General features: G+C 38.0%; 1 protein-coding gene across 1 annotated transcript; it reads right to left on the minus strand.

Annotated features, from left to right (window-relative positions):
- Window positions 1–206: 206 nt before the first annotated feature.
- LOC103038923 (fibulin-1) lies at window positions 207–14,150 on the minus strand. Its single transcript, XM_007237094.4, has 15 exons — window positions 14,033–14,150; window positions 12,599–12,713; window positions 11,594–11,729; window positions 9,977–10,127; window positions 8,530–8,583; window positions 8,348–8,443; window positions 7,389–7,526; window positions 7,107–7,244; window positions 5,660–5,803; window positions 4,106–4,231; window positions 3,360–3,485; window positions 2,671–2,790; window positions 2,332–2,463; window positions 2,098–2,221; window positions 207–1,594 (listed from the first exon to the last, which is right to left on the minus strand). Exons 1-15 carry the CDS (start codon window positions 14,100–14,102, stop codon window positions 1,219–1,221), a joined length of 2,046 nt encoding a protein of 681 aa, XP_007237156.4. The 5' UTR covers window positions 14,103–14,150; the 3' UTR covers window positions 207–1,218.
- Window positions 14,151–14,850: the final 700 nt, after the last annotated feature.

The following is a 14,850-nucleotide window of genomic DNA, read 5'->3' on the forward strand; positions in this document are numbered from 1 at the left end:
CTAAATTGGAAACTAAACAATACATTTAATTCCATTACACCCTGTGAAATGGCATTAATGTGAAATATGTTTGTAATTATAAAGTGTCCCAGCACTAACCCATTGAGAAATAATAGATGTAACATTATCTTTCTGCAGAAGGTAAAAAAATACTTTCATTAAAAGATCAGAGACAAATCTTATGTAAAATTGTTTATTTCAGGTAAACATCACCGACATGGCATTCATTCAATACTTTCTTAGCAGAAATGTAAGCCAAACAAGTCCTGAGGTAGATGAGGGTAATGTGAATATCCTCTATCATTAGTTCTAAATAAAATTAGTAATTTTAAATACATAAAAAATCTGATCAGCGCATATAACCAAATAACTATCTGAGATACAAGGAATAGCACATAGTACTGAACTTAGATGGATAATGCAGCTGTATATAATGTAGTCATAGTATACAACCCATAGTATACAATCCAACATACACTATGCTGGTGTGCTGGTTTCCCGGCACAGGGAATGTTTTCATCTGGATGACCAGCTTTTTAACCATTAAAGACCTGGATTTTCCAACAGGCAAAGTGAGGCCAAAAATCTAATTTATATTAACATTTTTAACCTAACCCAATTGTGGTCTATGACTGCTTACTACCGTGGTTTCTGACACTTTGTACCATTGTCTAACAGGGAAAGTACTAAGTGGCTAAAAATCTTTTTTTTTTTTTTTTTTTTTTTTTTTTTTTACAGATAACAGCATGTCATACAAGGCTAGACATCATACAAATAACCAAACCCATTTTGCCAGACTATGTCTGGAGTATAAGGGGGGATTTGTTGTGTCATTATGTTGAGATGCTATCTAAATAGTTTGAGTTACTAACTTGTTATTTTGAGATACTATCTCAATATTTTGAGACACTAAGTAGTTATTTTGAGATACTAAGTTGTTATTTTGAGATGCTTTCTCATTATATTTACTGTAGATACTAAGTTGTTATTTTGAGATGCTATCTCATTATTGTCAGACACTAACTTGTTTTTTGAGAGGCTATCTCAATATTTTCAGATACTAACTTGTTATTTTGGATGCTATCTCATTCCCTTGAGATAGTAAGGCATTATGTTGACATGCTATCTCAAAATTAGATAGCAATTTACTTAATATTCACTTTAATACATTTTTTATGTTAGGTGGTGGGAATAGGCTTCCATACTGTTGACCATTACTTAAGGTATTGACCTGGGCAGACCGGGATGCTCATTAACCACAAACACAGCAATCTTGGCCACAAACAGGCTCACGGTGCCGTAGCGAATCAGTCTGATCTCCACAGTGAGCAAGAAGTCCCGGGGCTGGGCCAGCGGCCTCTGCAGAGAGATCACCCCACCATGAGCCATCTTCTGAACCGTGAAACACCCTTCTACGTCACCGTCCACAAGAGCTAGCTGGACGTCATCCCCGGGGACGGAGCTGGACGGGCCCATGCGGAAGACAGCGGCAGGTGTGGGGATATTGGTGGGGAAGGTGAGGTTGTAGAAGGAGATTCTGAGAGGCAGGGACACACACTCGCTATTCGGCTCACAGGGCAAACGCTCACAGCGCCTGAAGACATAAAGGGGAACAAAATGGGATGAAAAGAAGACAAAATAAGTCAAAAACAACCTTCATGTCAAGGTTAAATAGCTCTGTTTACAGGTGGTGTGATTTCATTGTTCTTTTAAACGATGTTCTTTTGACTTGAGAGTAAACAAGGTGGCAAGTGCAATGCTAAAAGCTCTCACCAGGATCGCTCCAGGAAAGGAAGACCATGAGTTACCTTTGTTGCACAGGATAAATTGATCAAATTTAAACACTAAATAAGATGGTGTGTCCACTTTTTTGACTGGTATACTGTAAGTGCCATCTAGGTCCATGTAGAGTGTACAATTTAGATAAGCCCTACATTTAACCCTCTTGGTCCCATTACTGACCCTGGCAGGCATCCAAATGTGCGGGCAACTGTAAAACTGGAACAAAATATATTAATTCCCAATTGGACTACCCATACAGTCCATGGCTGGACTGTTATCTGGGCTGTCAGTAGAAGGTCAGTGTAAAGTGCTCACCTGTCTGCTGTCCGCCGGTAGTTGGGCGGACACTCGAATGACAGGCAGCGGAATCCTCCTTGTATATTAAAGCAGCTTTGGGTTGCTGAGCAGGTGTGTGTTCCAGTTGTACACTCATCAATATCTGCATTAAACAAAACAAGCTTGTCAACATAAGATTCACCCTACTTAATTCCAGAGAATACCAGACTATCTGTAATGCTGTATTGCAGAACTGAGTGAATTTTTCTTTACCCAGGCAGTTGCGTCCGTTGTGAGACAGTGTGTAGCCTGTTGGAGGGCAGGTGCAGTGAAAGCTGCCAGGGGTATTAAAACAATGATAGGAGCAAACTTTGCCCCCAGTTGACAAAGCACATTCATCGATATCTATAAAAAACAAAAATAACATTTAAATAAGTACAAAAATAATGAATATCTTAAATTTTTTTTATTTGTCACTTCAATTTCTTAGTTTTCTACATGGTTTGATAATTTCCAATTCCTAGCTAGGACAACATACATCTGAATAATGTTACACAGGCAGGATAATGTAAGGACTTTATTAGTGTAGTGTGGGGTAGTAAGGCTTTTTACCTTCACATGTAACACCGTCCGTATTGCTGAGCTGGTAACCCCGGCGGCAGTAGCACTGATAGGACCCGTAGATGTTAGCACACTCCTGGCTACACGGGTTGCTCTCGCATTCGTTCACATCTAGAGGACACAACCAAATGGGGCTAAGTACACACACGCGCACACACACACACACACATATACAAAAAGATAGGCCGAATCCCGTTTCTCTTCTGTATCCCTACCCCGTGTTTTCGAGTGTAACCCCTCCCATTGGAACATAAATACAACATGAGTAATGTATGTCTTCAGATTGTGGGCAGGTGGTGCAGCAATTAATTATTATTGACCATTTCTTAATTCCTCTATGATGGGGAGCTGAAATGTGCTTTTATTAGATTACTTAGATTTTTCAATTCCACCTTAAATGCTAAAGCTTCTGCCGTCTGTTGCACCATTTAAGGTGAAACAGGTAAGTTAGATAGCTAGCAACTGAAACGAACTACTGCGATTTTTGTGATGCTTGTTATGAAGACAAATGGCCATAAAACACTGAAACTTCACAATAAACTATGGGAATATAGTGGTTATCATAATTTTTAACAAGGAAAATACTTTAACTTCTGTGTTTCTTTGGTCACTTGTGCATGTGCACCTCTAAATCTCAGTTTGAAGTGATCCACAGCTACACTGCTGAACTCCACACTTACCTTCACAGTTCCTGCCCTCCCGGTCCAGCCTAAATCCAGGATTGCAGCTGCAGTAAAATGACCCGGGAGTGTTCTCACATTTATGTGAACACAGACGTCCAGGGAAGTTTCTGCACTCATCAGTATCTACCAGAAACAGGTACAGAATATTTGTGACCAGTACAGCCAACTTAACCCAGCTGGTCTTTAACCTTATTCCACAGTCCCCCTAGTGGCCATTCTGCTGGGGGAATGAATATCAAGAATACAGGCCTTTTGAATGAGCAGATTTTGCTTTTACTTTTGGGTCATTTAGAGAGGTTTGGTGCTACAGTATATGGAGACGTTTTCATTCATTCTGGAGATGTTTTTGTCACTTTAGTAAATCTACAATAGAACTAAAAAGCATTATAGATAGCTCAATATAATGTTGGCAGTTGGTGCATCTGTGTGAGTGAAAATAATTTGACATCATCATGAAAGCTGATTTATGACCACTGTGAAAAGGGGTTAAGGTGGTCATAAAGGTTGACTAGTTTGCTCAAGCTGTTTATACTGGTGTTCCAGTAAAAATAGGCTGATCTTGTTAGTACACCAGCTAAGCATACCCTCTATGCGGGTCAATATTTAAGCTAGCCAACATGGATATTAAAAAGTGGACAACTGGACAGGAGGTGCAAGTAAAGGAAACATTGGCATGACTCTCTAATTAAGGGCATGAGGAGTTAATGTTGTGCATATAGGTAGAAAGGAAAAGTCGTGCTCACCGTCACATGTTCTGCTAATGCTGTTAAACGTAAAGCCAGAGCGGCACTCGCAGCGGAAGGTACCCAGGAGGTTCACGCAGTCGTGGCCGTGGCAGGGTCCATGTGTCCCACTGCACTCATCCACATCTGGAGGAAGAGGGAGGACGGTGAGAGATGTATATGTGTTTTAGGTGCATTTTAAATCTACTGTATTTAGGGTGCACTACACTGCAAAAAAATAAAATCTAAAATCTAAAAACTAAATCACTAATTTTAAGGCAATAAATCATATTTGTTTCTCGAATAATATTTTTTTGTTTATTTTGTCTATTTTCTGGTATACTTTCATAAATAAGGCGAGCTGGAATATAAGCCACATTATGCGACACTAGTAAGGGGTGTCGCCATGTTTTCCTTCTAATCCTTTTTAACTCTGTAAAGATAAGCTAAGTAAACAAACCTGTAATCCTTAAAAATATATATTTTAAAGTCAAACGAGCGCTGAATGTTAATCTACACAGATTCTTCTCCTGAAAATATTTATTTGGGTGAGTAAAGAGCTTACATTTATACTTAACAGGGTAAACACGAAGACTACAGTCCGATATACTCACCTCTGCACAACAAAATAGCTAGCACTGTGGTTAGCGGGTAATGTTATTGCTGCTCCAGCAGTGCTAGCCGGGGTTAGCAACAGGCTACAGGCTGATAATACTCACCTCTGAATGGCGAAAGAGCTGGCGCTTAGCGTGGTTAGCACCTAATGCTAATGCTACTCCAGCCCTAGTGCTGGAGATCTAAACTGAAGCTCTTGTATAATGCTGTACTTTAGTGGTGTGGCTTTACTGCTCCTTACATCCTGACTAGTAGAATTCATACATAAGGCGCACTAGATTATAAGTCACAGTCAATTTTTAGGAATATTAAAGGATTTTAAGTACGCCTTATAGTGCAAAAATATGGTATGTGTAAGATTATTTTCCCTATTTTATGGATAATGATCTTAATAAGTCTTACTTAGAATTGTCACCTTATTATAAGTAATTTAGACTCAAAATAAAAAGTTTTCTGGTATACTTCCATAAATAAGGTGAGCTGGAATATAAGCCACATTATGCGACACTAGTAAGGGGTGTCGCCATGTTTTCCTTCTAATCCTTTTTAACTCTGTAAAGATAAGCTAAGTAAACAAACCTGTAATCCTTAAAAATATATATTTTAAAGTCAAACGAGCGCTGAATGTTAATCTACACATATTCTTCTCCTAAAAAATATTTTACCAGTCACCAGTCAAGTAGTTAAGATTCTTGTATCCAACATTAAGCTAAAAAATCACTTATGTTTGCTTGATTCAAGTTCTAATTTACTGATTGTGGGACTTTGAGATTGCTTATTTTAAGAAATCCTATTTTAAGAAAATTTGCTTACCCCTTTTGGCAGATTTTTTTGTGAGTTATGAGAATTAACTAAACTAAAATAAGTTAACTCAAATATGCTTTGTAATCAGTTACTTTATTGAGTTGGCCTGTGTAAGACCACAGTTAACAAGTAGCTTATTTTCACACAGTTCCTTACCCAAGCAGTGTGTCCCCTCTTTATTAAGGTGATATCCTCGTCCACAGATCACTGTAAACTTCTGGCAGGTGTAAGAGCCCACTGTGTTGATACAGGAGTGCCCGGGCTGGCACGGGCTGTTCTCACTCACGCACTCGTTTATATCTGAGTAAGCAAACGAAAAGGAGTTACAGTAAAATAGGCCTTACTGCTCTTATTACAATTATTAAAATCATATTAAAGCTAGTTAATCACCCATTTTAAACCTAGACTAACCACAGTCATTAATTTAAAGACATATTATAATATTATAGTATGGAACTGTAATAATTTATTCAGCAGCTATTTAGCAGAAGTCATATGTATTCTATTTAAATATAAGAAATTTATATGGACGTTTGTTTTCTTTCTGGTCATATGAAACTTTTATAATGCAATATTTTACCATTGTTAGAGACCATTGTCATGATTAGAAGTGTGGGCTCACATACAATGACATGCCAAAAGTAATTGGACAGGAACTAGTATCGTGTCCCATAATTTTTGGCATGTCCAATGTAAGCTAAAGAACGCTGCACTGACCTAGGTCAAGGTTTTTTGTTTTTTTTTTAAATAATGATAAGCCGGAATAAAAACAAGCTGATATGCAATAGGAGTAACGAGGATATTTTTAAAGAGGCACTAAACCCCCTGACTAAACCTCCACCCTCAGCTCAAATTTGAAAAAGACTAAAAAAGAGGGGCACTGGGTGTTGTATGGGTTTAGACGCAGGGCAGGAGAGAAATCTGATTGGCTGAGCTGCACAGCAGCAGCAGTGTGCCTCTGATAGTGGTGAGACATCATGGATGGTGGTCAGCAGGGGGGCAGTATTATTAATTGACTAATCTACATATTCTACATATTTACATAATCTACATATCCTCACCTATAGCACAGCTGAAACTGAATGGGCGCTGCAGAGGCAGAAATCACCACAGTGAAAGTACTTTGTAAAGTTTTGAAAATGTTTTAAAAAAGTCATGCAGTACTGGTATGTTTCATTACTTCAAAGGAACAGATTTTAGCTAGAAATTAAAAAGTATGGTTTAGGGTTTAGTGACTCTTCAAAATGAAAGGAGGAAAAAAATAAACAGATAATTGTGTGAAAATGAGGAGTAGAAGTAAAAAGGCATCTGAAAAAGAATTACTTCACTAAACTATATATAACCAAAATTAGAGTAACAAAGTATTTGTATTTTCTTACTTGAAAACTCTTTCTATAATGCATACATGGTAAACACATGCAACTGTGGATCAAGGAATTGTAATTGTCCACACAACTTTAGAAATTCATCTGCACCTCACTCAGGTTATAACACCTCACACCTTATACAGGTGTGGGTATTATACTTAGATAGTACTATATATTAAATGACATTAATATTAATATATTAGTATTAATGAATATTTTTGCATGAACCCACTAACCTATGCAGCTCCCAACAGCATCCTGCAAAAAGCCCGTGGCACACTGCTGTTTTGGATGGCAGCGGAATGAGCCGGGAGTGTTCTGGCACATGAACCCAGGTCCACAGTTATGTGTTCCTACCAGACATTCATCAATATCTGAAATAAACAAAACAATTAAAAATTAAAATAAGAACGAGGACAATGAGGAGCTTTGTATCCTCATTGTATGTATTCTGTATCAGTATTAAGCCTAATAAAGTGTTTAGGGTGGGCTGTTGGCACTGTGGGCCAGTCATTAACCATTGCAGGTGTTGCTGTCAGTCAGCTCGTAGCCGGTTCCACAGCTGGCCTCTCTCTGGCAGCGGTAAGAGCCCTCAGTGTTAATGCACCTCTCCCCCAGCCGACAGCTATGAACACCCGCCAGACACTCATTATAATCTGTTAAGGAGAACACACACATCTGGATTATTTCCGTGTACATGCCTGAACTCAGAATGAAATGATTTAGTTTGTTCAGTTTACATTTAAATATGATAAATATTTGATATTGTGATGCATTTTATATTGCTTAATAATAAAGTTTTCAACTTCCTAAACCTCTTGAAAAAATATAATAAAAAAAAAATAAGAGACCACTTAAAAAATGTAATACTTCTGGAATATAATCAAGAGGAAGATGGATGATCCCAAGCCATCAAACCAAGCTGAACAGCTTGAACAGTTTTGCACCAGAAGTGGCATAAAGTTATCCAAAAGCAGTGTGTAAGGCTGGTGGAGGAGTACATTTCAAAATGCATGAAAACTAGGGTTTAAAACCAGGGTTATTTCACCAAATATTGATTTCTGATCTCTTAAAACTTTATGAGTATGACCTTGTTTTCTTTGCATTATTTGAGGTCTGAAAGCTCTGCATCTTTTTTTATTTCAGCCATTTCTCATTTTCTGCAAAGAAATGCTCTAAATTAAATTATTTTTATTTGGAATTTGAGAGAAATGTTATGCTTGGGGACAACATTTTGGGGATAGTTTAAAATGTATGTATACAGCATACATAGTATATTTCTGAATACACTAAATTTAGCCTGTCTGAAGCAGCTGCTCCAGACAGACACTATTGGTTAATGTTATAATAAATTTCTGAATGCAGTTTATACTCTAACATAAAACTTACACTATTGAACAATACTAAAAGCTTCAAATTGTTAATTTAGTTTGAGGACTTAATAGTTCTGCATACAAAATAAAAGTAGCAAGCTTACCTTCACAGGTGTAACCATCAGATTTAAGGTGGTAGCCCTTCAGACACACACAGGAGCCATTCCCAACACACAGCTGAGAGCATCTCGTCACACCTTCTAATTTCAAATACATATTATTCAGATTTAAAAAAAAATGTACTGTAGTATGGTATGATCCAAAGTCCAATAAGATTCTAGCTTACCTGCACACAAATCGGTTCTTCGTGTAGAATCTTTGTTTCCAGGAGCAGGAAATACTGCGTAACAACAAATAAAGTAATACTGGTTTATTCACAGCTGACCTGCAATGGGAACAGTACTGATGTTGTCTAAGTGTTTTCATCCTCTGAGGCAAAATCAGAAAACTTTGGGACACAACCCTATTCCATGACAGACCCTGGATTTTAGACTGTTATAGTTGCCTCAGAGACGCTTCTGGACACATAAAGCTTTTGTTCTGCACAGTAAAGTTGCACTTAAAATGCTTCATTTTTCCCAAAAATCATCAGTGCACCATATAATTTGGTGGGCCTTATGTAGGAATTTAGCAGTCAGGTTGTAAGGAGCAGTGAAGCCACTCCACTGAAGTGCAGCGTTATACAGGAGTTTCAGTTAAGTTTCTCCATTAATGAGAGGCTGGAACAGTATTAGCATTAGCCGCTAAGTGCGCTAAGCGTGCTAAGCGCTAACTCTTTTGCCGTTCAGAGGTGAGCATTATCAGCCTGCGTGTTTATCATGTTAAAACAAGCTACGCGGGATAAAACGCTAGCTAATATCATCCTGGCTTACTGGAACACTCAGTGTTCCTCAGTGTAGCGCTGTCAGTGCTGTCAGTGTAGCCACTTACTGCGAGTAGCGCTTGAGGTTAGCTGCTAATGTTGCTACACCCAACCTGGAAATCTAAGCTTACTGTAAATAAACAAAAGCATTTTACTCACCCAAATAAAGAGTTTTCAGAAGAGAAATCTGTGTAGATTAACATCCAGTGCTCATTTTAGTTAAAAAATATATATTTTTAAGAATTACACTTTTATTTTCTTAGCTTAGCTTTACAGGTCTCGCCACCCAACAGCAAGACCTGCTGAATTAAGTGTCGCTTATAGTCCAAAAAGTATGGTAAGTGCTATTAATGAATGTAACTCTGTATTGTAGAGCTTGTTGTTGATAACGGTTTGTAAAGTAATCACTTAATAATATTATGTATTGTAAATGATCTGTAAATGTAAGAAAATGCCCCAACATTTTTTGGCTTGGAGTTGCATTTTTTTTTTTATTATTACACTTCATACAAAACTGTGACTGGAGGAACTACCCCAGCTGGCCACCAAGGTCAATAGATAGTTAATTTCATGTTGAATGTTGGTCATGACATCAGATGACAAATATTTTACGTCAGAATATTCTCATAGGTTTTTTGAGTTTTTTTCTGGCAAAATTACAAAATTAATAATTAATTGCAATTAATTATTTATATTTAATTAATTAATTAAAATAATGACAACAAATCACCAGCCTTAGATTGCAGTAATTGTATAATCCTTTAAAGTACTAACTGGCTGCCAAAAATGCTATTAAAATTACTGTTTTTGCATATGATTGATTTTTTTTGTATCAGTGTTTCCAGTGGGTAATTATACAGAACTCTGCTACCTTGTGTTTCCTTTGTGAGAGAAGTGTGCTGTTTCCCCTCACAGCAGGCCCGGGCCACACTCCTGCAGGACACACTGACAGATATCTGCAGCTCACACAGTCCTGAATCTCGCCGGGACAGCAGCCCTAACGTACAGCACTCACAGCACATCTGCAGCAGAGGACACATCAGCACAGAACAGTGACAGAGAGTAATGAGAGTAAAGACCTAAAGCATAAAACCCAGATAGGTGGAAACATCTAAATGGGCTTGTTTAAGCAGAATTCAGATTCTTAAGTATACAGCTCTGGAAAAAATTAACCCCTTCAGTCTGATTTAGCTATTTATAGGTATATGTTTGAGTAAAATGAACATTGTTGGTTTATTCCATAGACTGTGTATAGCTGGTCAGAGCATCGTCTCTCAAAAGTGAAGTCTCCACAGGTCGGACACCCCCTGCTGTTCGGTTGCAGAAAGCTGTGTAACCCCACCCATCCGCATAGGTTTCAATGGCAAAAAAGACTGTTTTCAATCACGTTTTTTCCCAATATACTGTAATTCTACCTCCTTTATTTAAATGCAGAAGCTAGTGTATCCTTTGCTTATAGTGTTGTTTTTATATCCCAACAGAATTCATTTTTTAAAACATTATTCAGCTCTATTCAAAAAGGTGTGGATATTGTAAAAGGGCTGGGTTACACCTAGCCGGAGTGGGACCAATGACTGTATGGGTGGGACCATAGACTGTGTGAGCTCTGTCAAGGCAGCCCTTAGCAGGGGCGGGGTTATTCAAATTGGGGGGTCTCTACTGCGCAGATTTGGGTTTCAGGATCGCCAACATGGCGGAAGATTTTGGGTTCATTTTCATTGAATGAATGGGAACGGCGACACAGTGTCAAGTCTCTGTTTTTTATTTGCAGAAAATGAGAAATTGCTGAAAAAACAAAAAAAGATGCTGAGCTTTCAGACCTCAAATAATGCAAAGAAAACAAGTTATATTTACAAAGTTTTAAGAGTTCAGAAATCAATATTTTGTGGAGTAACTCTGGTTTTTAATCACAGTTTTTATGAATCTTGGCATGTTCTCCTCCACCAGTCTTACATATTGCTTTTGGATAACTTTACGCCACTCCTGATGCAAAAATTCAAGCAGGTCAGCTTGGTTTGATGGCTTGAGATCATCCATCTTCCTCTGAATTACATTCCAGATGTTTTCAATTAGGTAAGCTGTATTTTAGATGTGTTTTATTATATGCATATATACAGGCCCATGGAAAAGATTGAACATCTCTGGTCAAAGTGGAAGGCACCTCCATTCACCCACAGCATTCCAAAATACAGGTCTTTTAGCCAATTCTCCCAACAGGCTTACACTGCTAGTAATAGGGGCATGGCATTGCCCAGGCACGAAATCATTATTTTTACACCAGTAACAAGCTTAAAGTAGCTCCACAATCTTGACTGGTAGAATTCCGAGAGCCCTGACATTTAAAACCAGGCACTGAGAACTTTAAAGTGCATAGGTAGTTTATTCAAAAACACTTTATACACATAGTACCTTAAGGTAGTTCTCTAGGCGCTGCCATCCTGAAGTTAAGTGACAATAAATCAAAATCAGAGCAGAAACACACACAAACCTGTGATGTCTTGACTTTGCAGGAATCTCCCTGAAAGGATGAGCGCTCACACACTCCTCGTCTTCTGGCGCTCTCTATTCCCTTCACACAGAGACTGTCTGTCACTGCAGCATCACAGCACTGCTCCTGAATCACCCTTGACACAGAACATCATAATTAAGGCCAAGGAACTCAAAAGACAGGGCATGGATAAAGTTGTGGAGAAGTTCAAAGCAGGGTTAGGTTATACAAACATATTCCAAGCTTTTCCAAGAATGGAATAGTAGTCTACAACTGCAAATCTACCAAGACAAAAGTGCAATGCGTTGCGTAAAGTAACACTGCTCATCACCCTGAACACACCATTCCTTCTGTGAAACATGGTGGTGGCAGCTTCATGCTTTATGCTTTTCTTCAGCAGGGATAGGGAAGATTAAGACTGGGAAGAGATTCACCTTCCAGAAAGACAATGACCCTAAACATTCAGCCAGAGCTACAGTGGAATGGTTTAGATCAAAGAATATTCATGGGTTAGAATGGCCAATTATAGTTCTGACCTAAATTTCATTGAGCTTTTGTGGCAAGACATGAAAATTGCAGTTCACAGACGCTCTTCATCCAACCTAGCTGAGCTTGAGCTATTTTGCAAAGAAGAATGGACAAACCCTAAAAGACTTGCAGCTGTAATTGCAGCAAAAGGTGGCTATACTAGGTATGGAAATAGTGGGGCTAAATACTTTTGCACATCACACTTTTCATATTTTTATTTGAATCAAATTTTGAAAACTGTTCATCATTTTCTTTCTACTTGGATTTTTTTTTCACTTTAAAAAGTTTGTGGTTGTACGGTTACAAAATGTTCAATGTGAAAATGTTCAAGGGGTATGAATACTTTGCAGGCCTCTGTATATAATCACTGAAGTCTGTAGTTGGGTCTAATTATGTCCACCTGTTTACAACACAGTCCCCGGAAAGGCCTCATGGTCTAAAGAGTTTTGATGAAGGTAAAAACCAGGTGTTGCTTACCTGCAGGGGTAGGGATGGGATATATGAGGAAGGGAAGCGCAGTGTTGATTGCTCAGACCAAAGGCTCTCCCATTCCTACAGCAAGCCTCCACAGACGTCTGCCCACTGGCCACCCCTGAAGACATCATTTACGTTGTGTATGAAAGAGATAAGCACAGTTTTTACATTGATCAGCCAGAACATTCGGGCCACCTCCTTGTTTCTACACTCAAGCTCCACTAATCATACAAGAGCTGTTTGTAGTTCTATAATTGCAGAATGTAGTCCTTTATCTGTTTCTCTGCATACTGTTTCAATATCCTCCTTTTATCTTGTTCTTCAGTGTTTAGGACCCCACGGGACCACCAGAGAGTGGGTAACTGCCCTGGACTTGGTGATGGTATATGAGGTGCTGGGTCAGTGTAAGGGTTAACAATTCAATTGTCTGACAATGTAAGGGTAAAAATAGAAAATTGACAGTAAAACTACTTTATCATTATATAATTCTTACCATTTGGTGTTGTAAATGGGTTTTTATACATTTTTCCAATGTTCTTATTTTTTTATATCTGCACCTCAAAATTAGAGATATTTCCATCTTGTTACAATAGTAAGTTGCATTATACCATCAGATTTCTTGTTACAAGAAGCAAACACGAAACAAAAAAAAAACATCAGGATGATGTTCATGGACTATTCTCAGTCTAGAAGCAGAGTTGCCAGGTTTGCGGGGCTTGTTTGAAATTTTTTTTAACATATTTTAAAAATTACAGCGGCCGTCAAAAAACAAAATAAGGAGTGTTGCTTTGGATGGTTACGTCAACACGGCGCGAAACGTGTAGAAAAGAAAGAGAGAGAGAGAGAGAGAGAGAGAGAGGGAGAGAGAGAGAGAGAGAGAGAGAGAGAGAGAGAGAGAGAGAGATTGAGATAGACATTGAGAGAAATCCCAATGTAACCAGAAATCACTTTACAATTTTTTTTGTTAATTATGTTACTATTAAATGTTCTTCAGTGGGAAAAGAACTAATAAAACACGAATGTTACAATATTTGAATGACTTAAGGAAAATAGCAATATTGACAATAAATCCCTCATAAACAAAATACTAAATCGTACACTCATAGTAGTCTTGCCATTTGCTTCAAACGTGTGACAGACATATATTTTACCGGGCTAGTTTAAGCCTCTGAAAGACACTGACACTGAGGTGATTAAGTTCCAAATAATAATATTAAGTTGATTCTGACAACCAGCTACCAACAAGAGTTGGCAAAGAATTACATGAAGACTAACTGATTAACTGAAACAGCTAATAAAACATAACAGTTTAATGCGTTATAACAACAGTTTAACAAACACGTTAAACTGTAAAATACTGTGCTGTAGAATAAACACATACACAGCCATAAAACTGTAAAAGAAGAATATTAACATTGATTAAGAATGTATTTTTACCTGGTTCTAAAAAAGCTCCTCTATGAAGTCCATATAAAGTGAGGATTATGGTGATCCACGGGTTTCCCATTGCTACCAGTCAGAGTTGCTCCTCCTGGCTGCTCTGCTGCTACTGCTGGCCTCCAGACAGGACCCTAGTAGAGTGTGTGCTGATGGGGGAGGAGAGGAGGACCGTCGTTCACACTTTTGCTCTGCTGCCAGTCTTATCAGCATTATCCTCTCAGAGATTGATTACATTTATCAAGCTCTGAGTACAAGACAAAAACTCCTGTCTTAATTGCATTGTTTGTGTGTGTAACCAGACATGCTTGATCTTTATTTCATACACTCAAAGCAATAAGCGTGATTTACACTCCCCTCCAAAATATTGAAACAATGAGACAAACCCCTATATTTCAGCTGTAAACTGAAAACACTTAAATTAAAAGATGAATATGAACAAAAATCTACATATTAGCTTTTATTTCTAGGTACTTACATCCTGTCTGAACCCACTTATTTTTCTTGAGAGCAAATATATTGGAACATGTGAGGCCAATCCTTTTTTCTGCTGTAGACTAAAAATTTTTGAGTTTGAGGGGCTCGTTAATCTAATTGTAACACATGACGGCAACAGTAAAATGTAAAACTCAGAAGTCAAAAAGTTACCACAAAAAGTCACACACTAATATTTTTTTGGACCACCTTTAGCTTAAATAGCAGCATGCATTCACTGTGGCACTGTTTCAATAAGTTTCTGAAACATCACAATATTTATTTCAATCCAGTGTTCCATTAATTTTTCACCAAAATCTTGATCTTGATTGATGATGGTAGAG

The sequence above is a fragment of the Astyanax mexicanus genome, chromosome 2 (assembly GCF_023375975.1).
Source record: "Astyanax mexicanus isolate ESR-SI-001 chromosome 2, AstMex3_surface, whole genome shotgun sequence".
NCBI classification, from domain to species: Eukaryota; Metazoa; Chordata; class Actinopteri; order Characiformes; family Acestrorhamphidae; genus Astyanax; species Astyanax mexicanus.

Excerpts from the sequence above, each read along its gene's own strand:
- LOC103038923 (XM_007237094.4), bottom strand. The coding sequence starts at position 14,102 with ATGGGAAACCCGTGGATCACCATAATCCTCACTTTATATGGACTTCAT. Across the intron at positions 10,128-11,593 it reads GCAAAGTCAAGACATCACAG|ATGTGCTGTGAGTGCTGTAC; the intron begins GTTTGTGTGTGT and ends CCTCTGCTGCAG. Across the intron at positions 8,584-9,976 it reads TCTCACAAAGGAAACACAAG|TATTTCCTGCTCCTGGAAAC; the intron begins GTAGCAGAGTTC and ends GTTGTTACGCAG.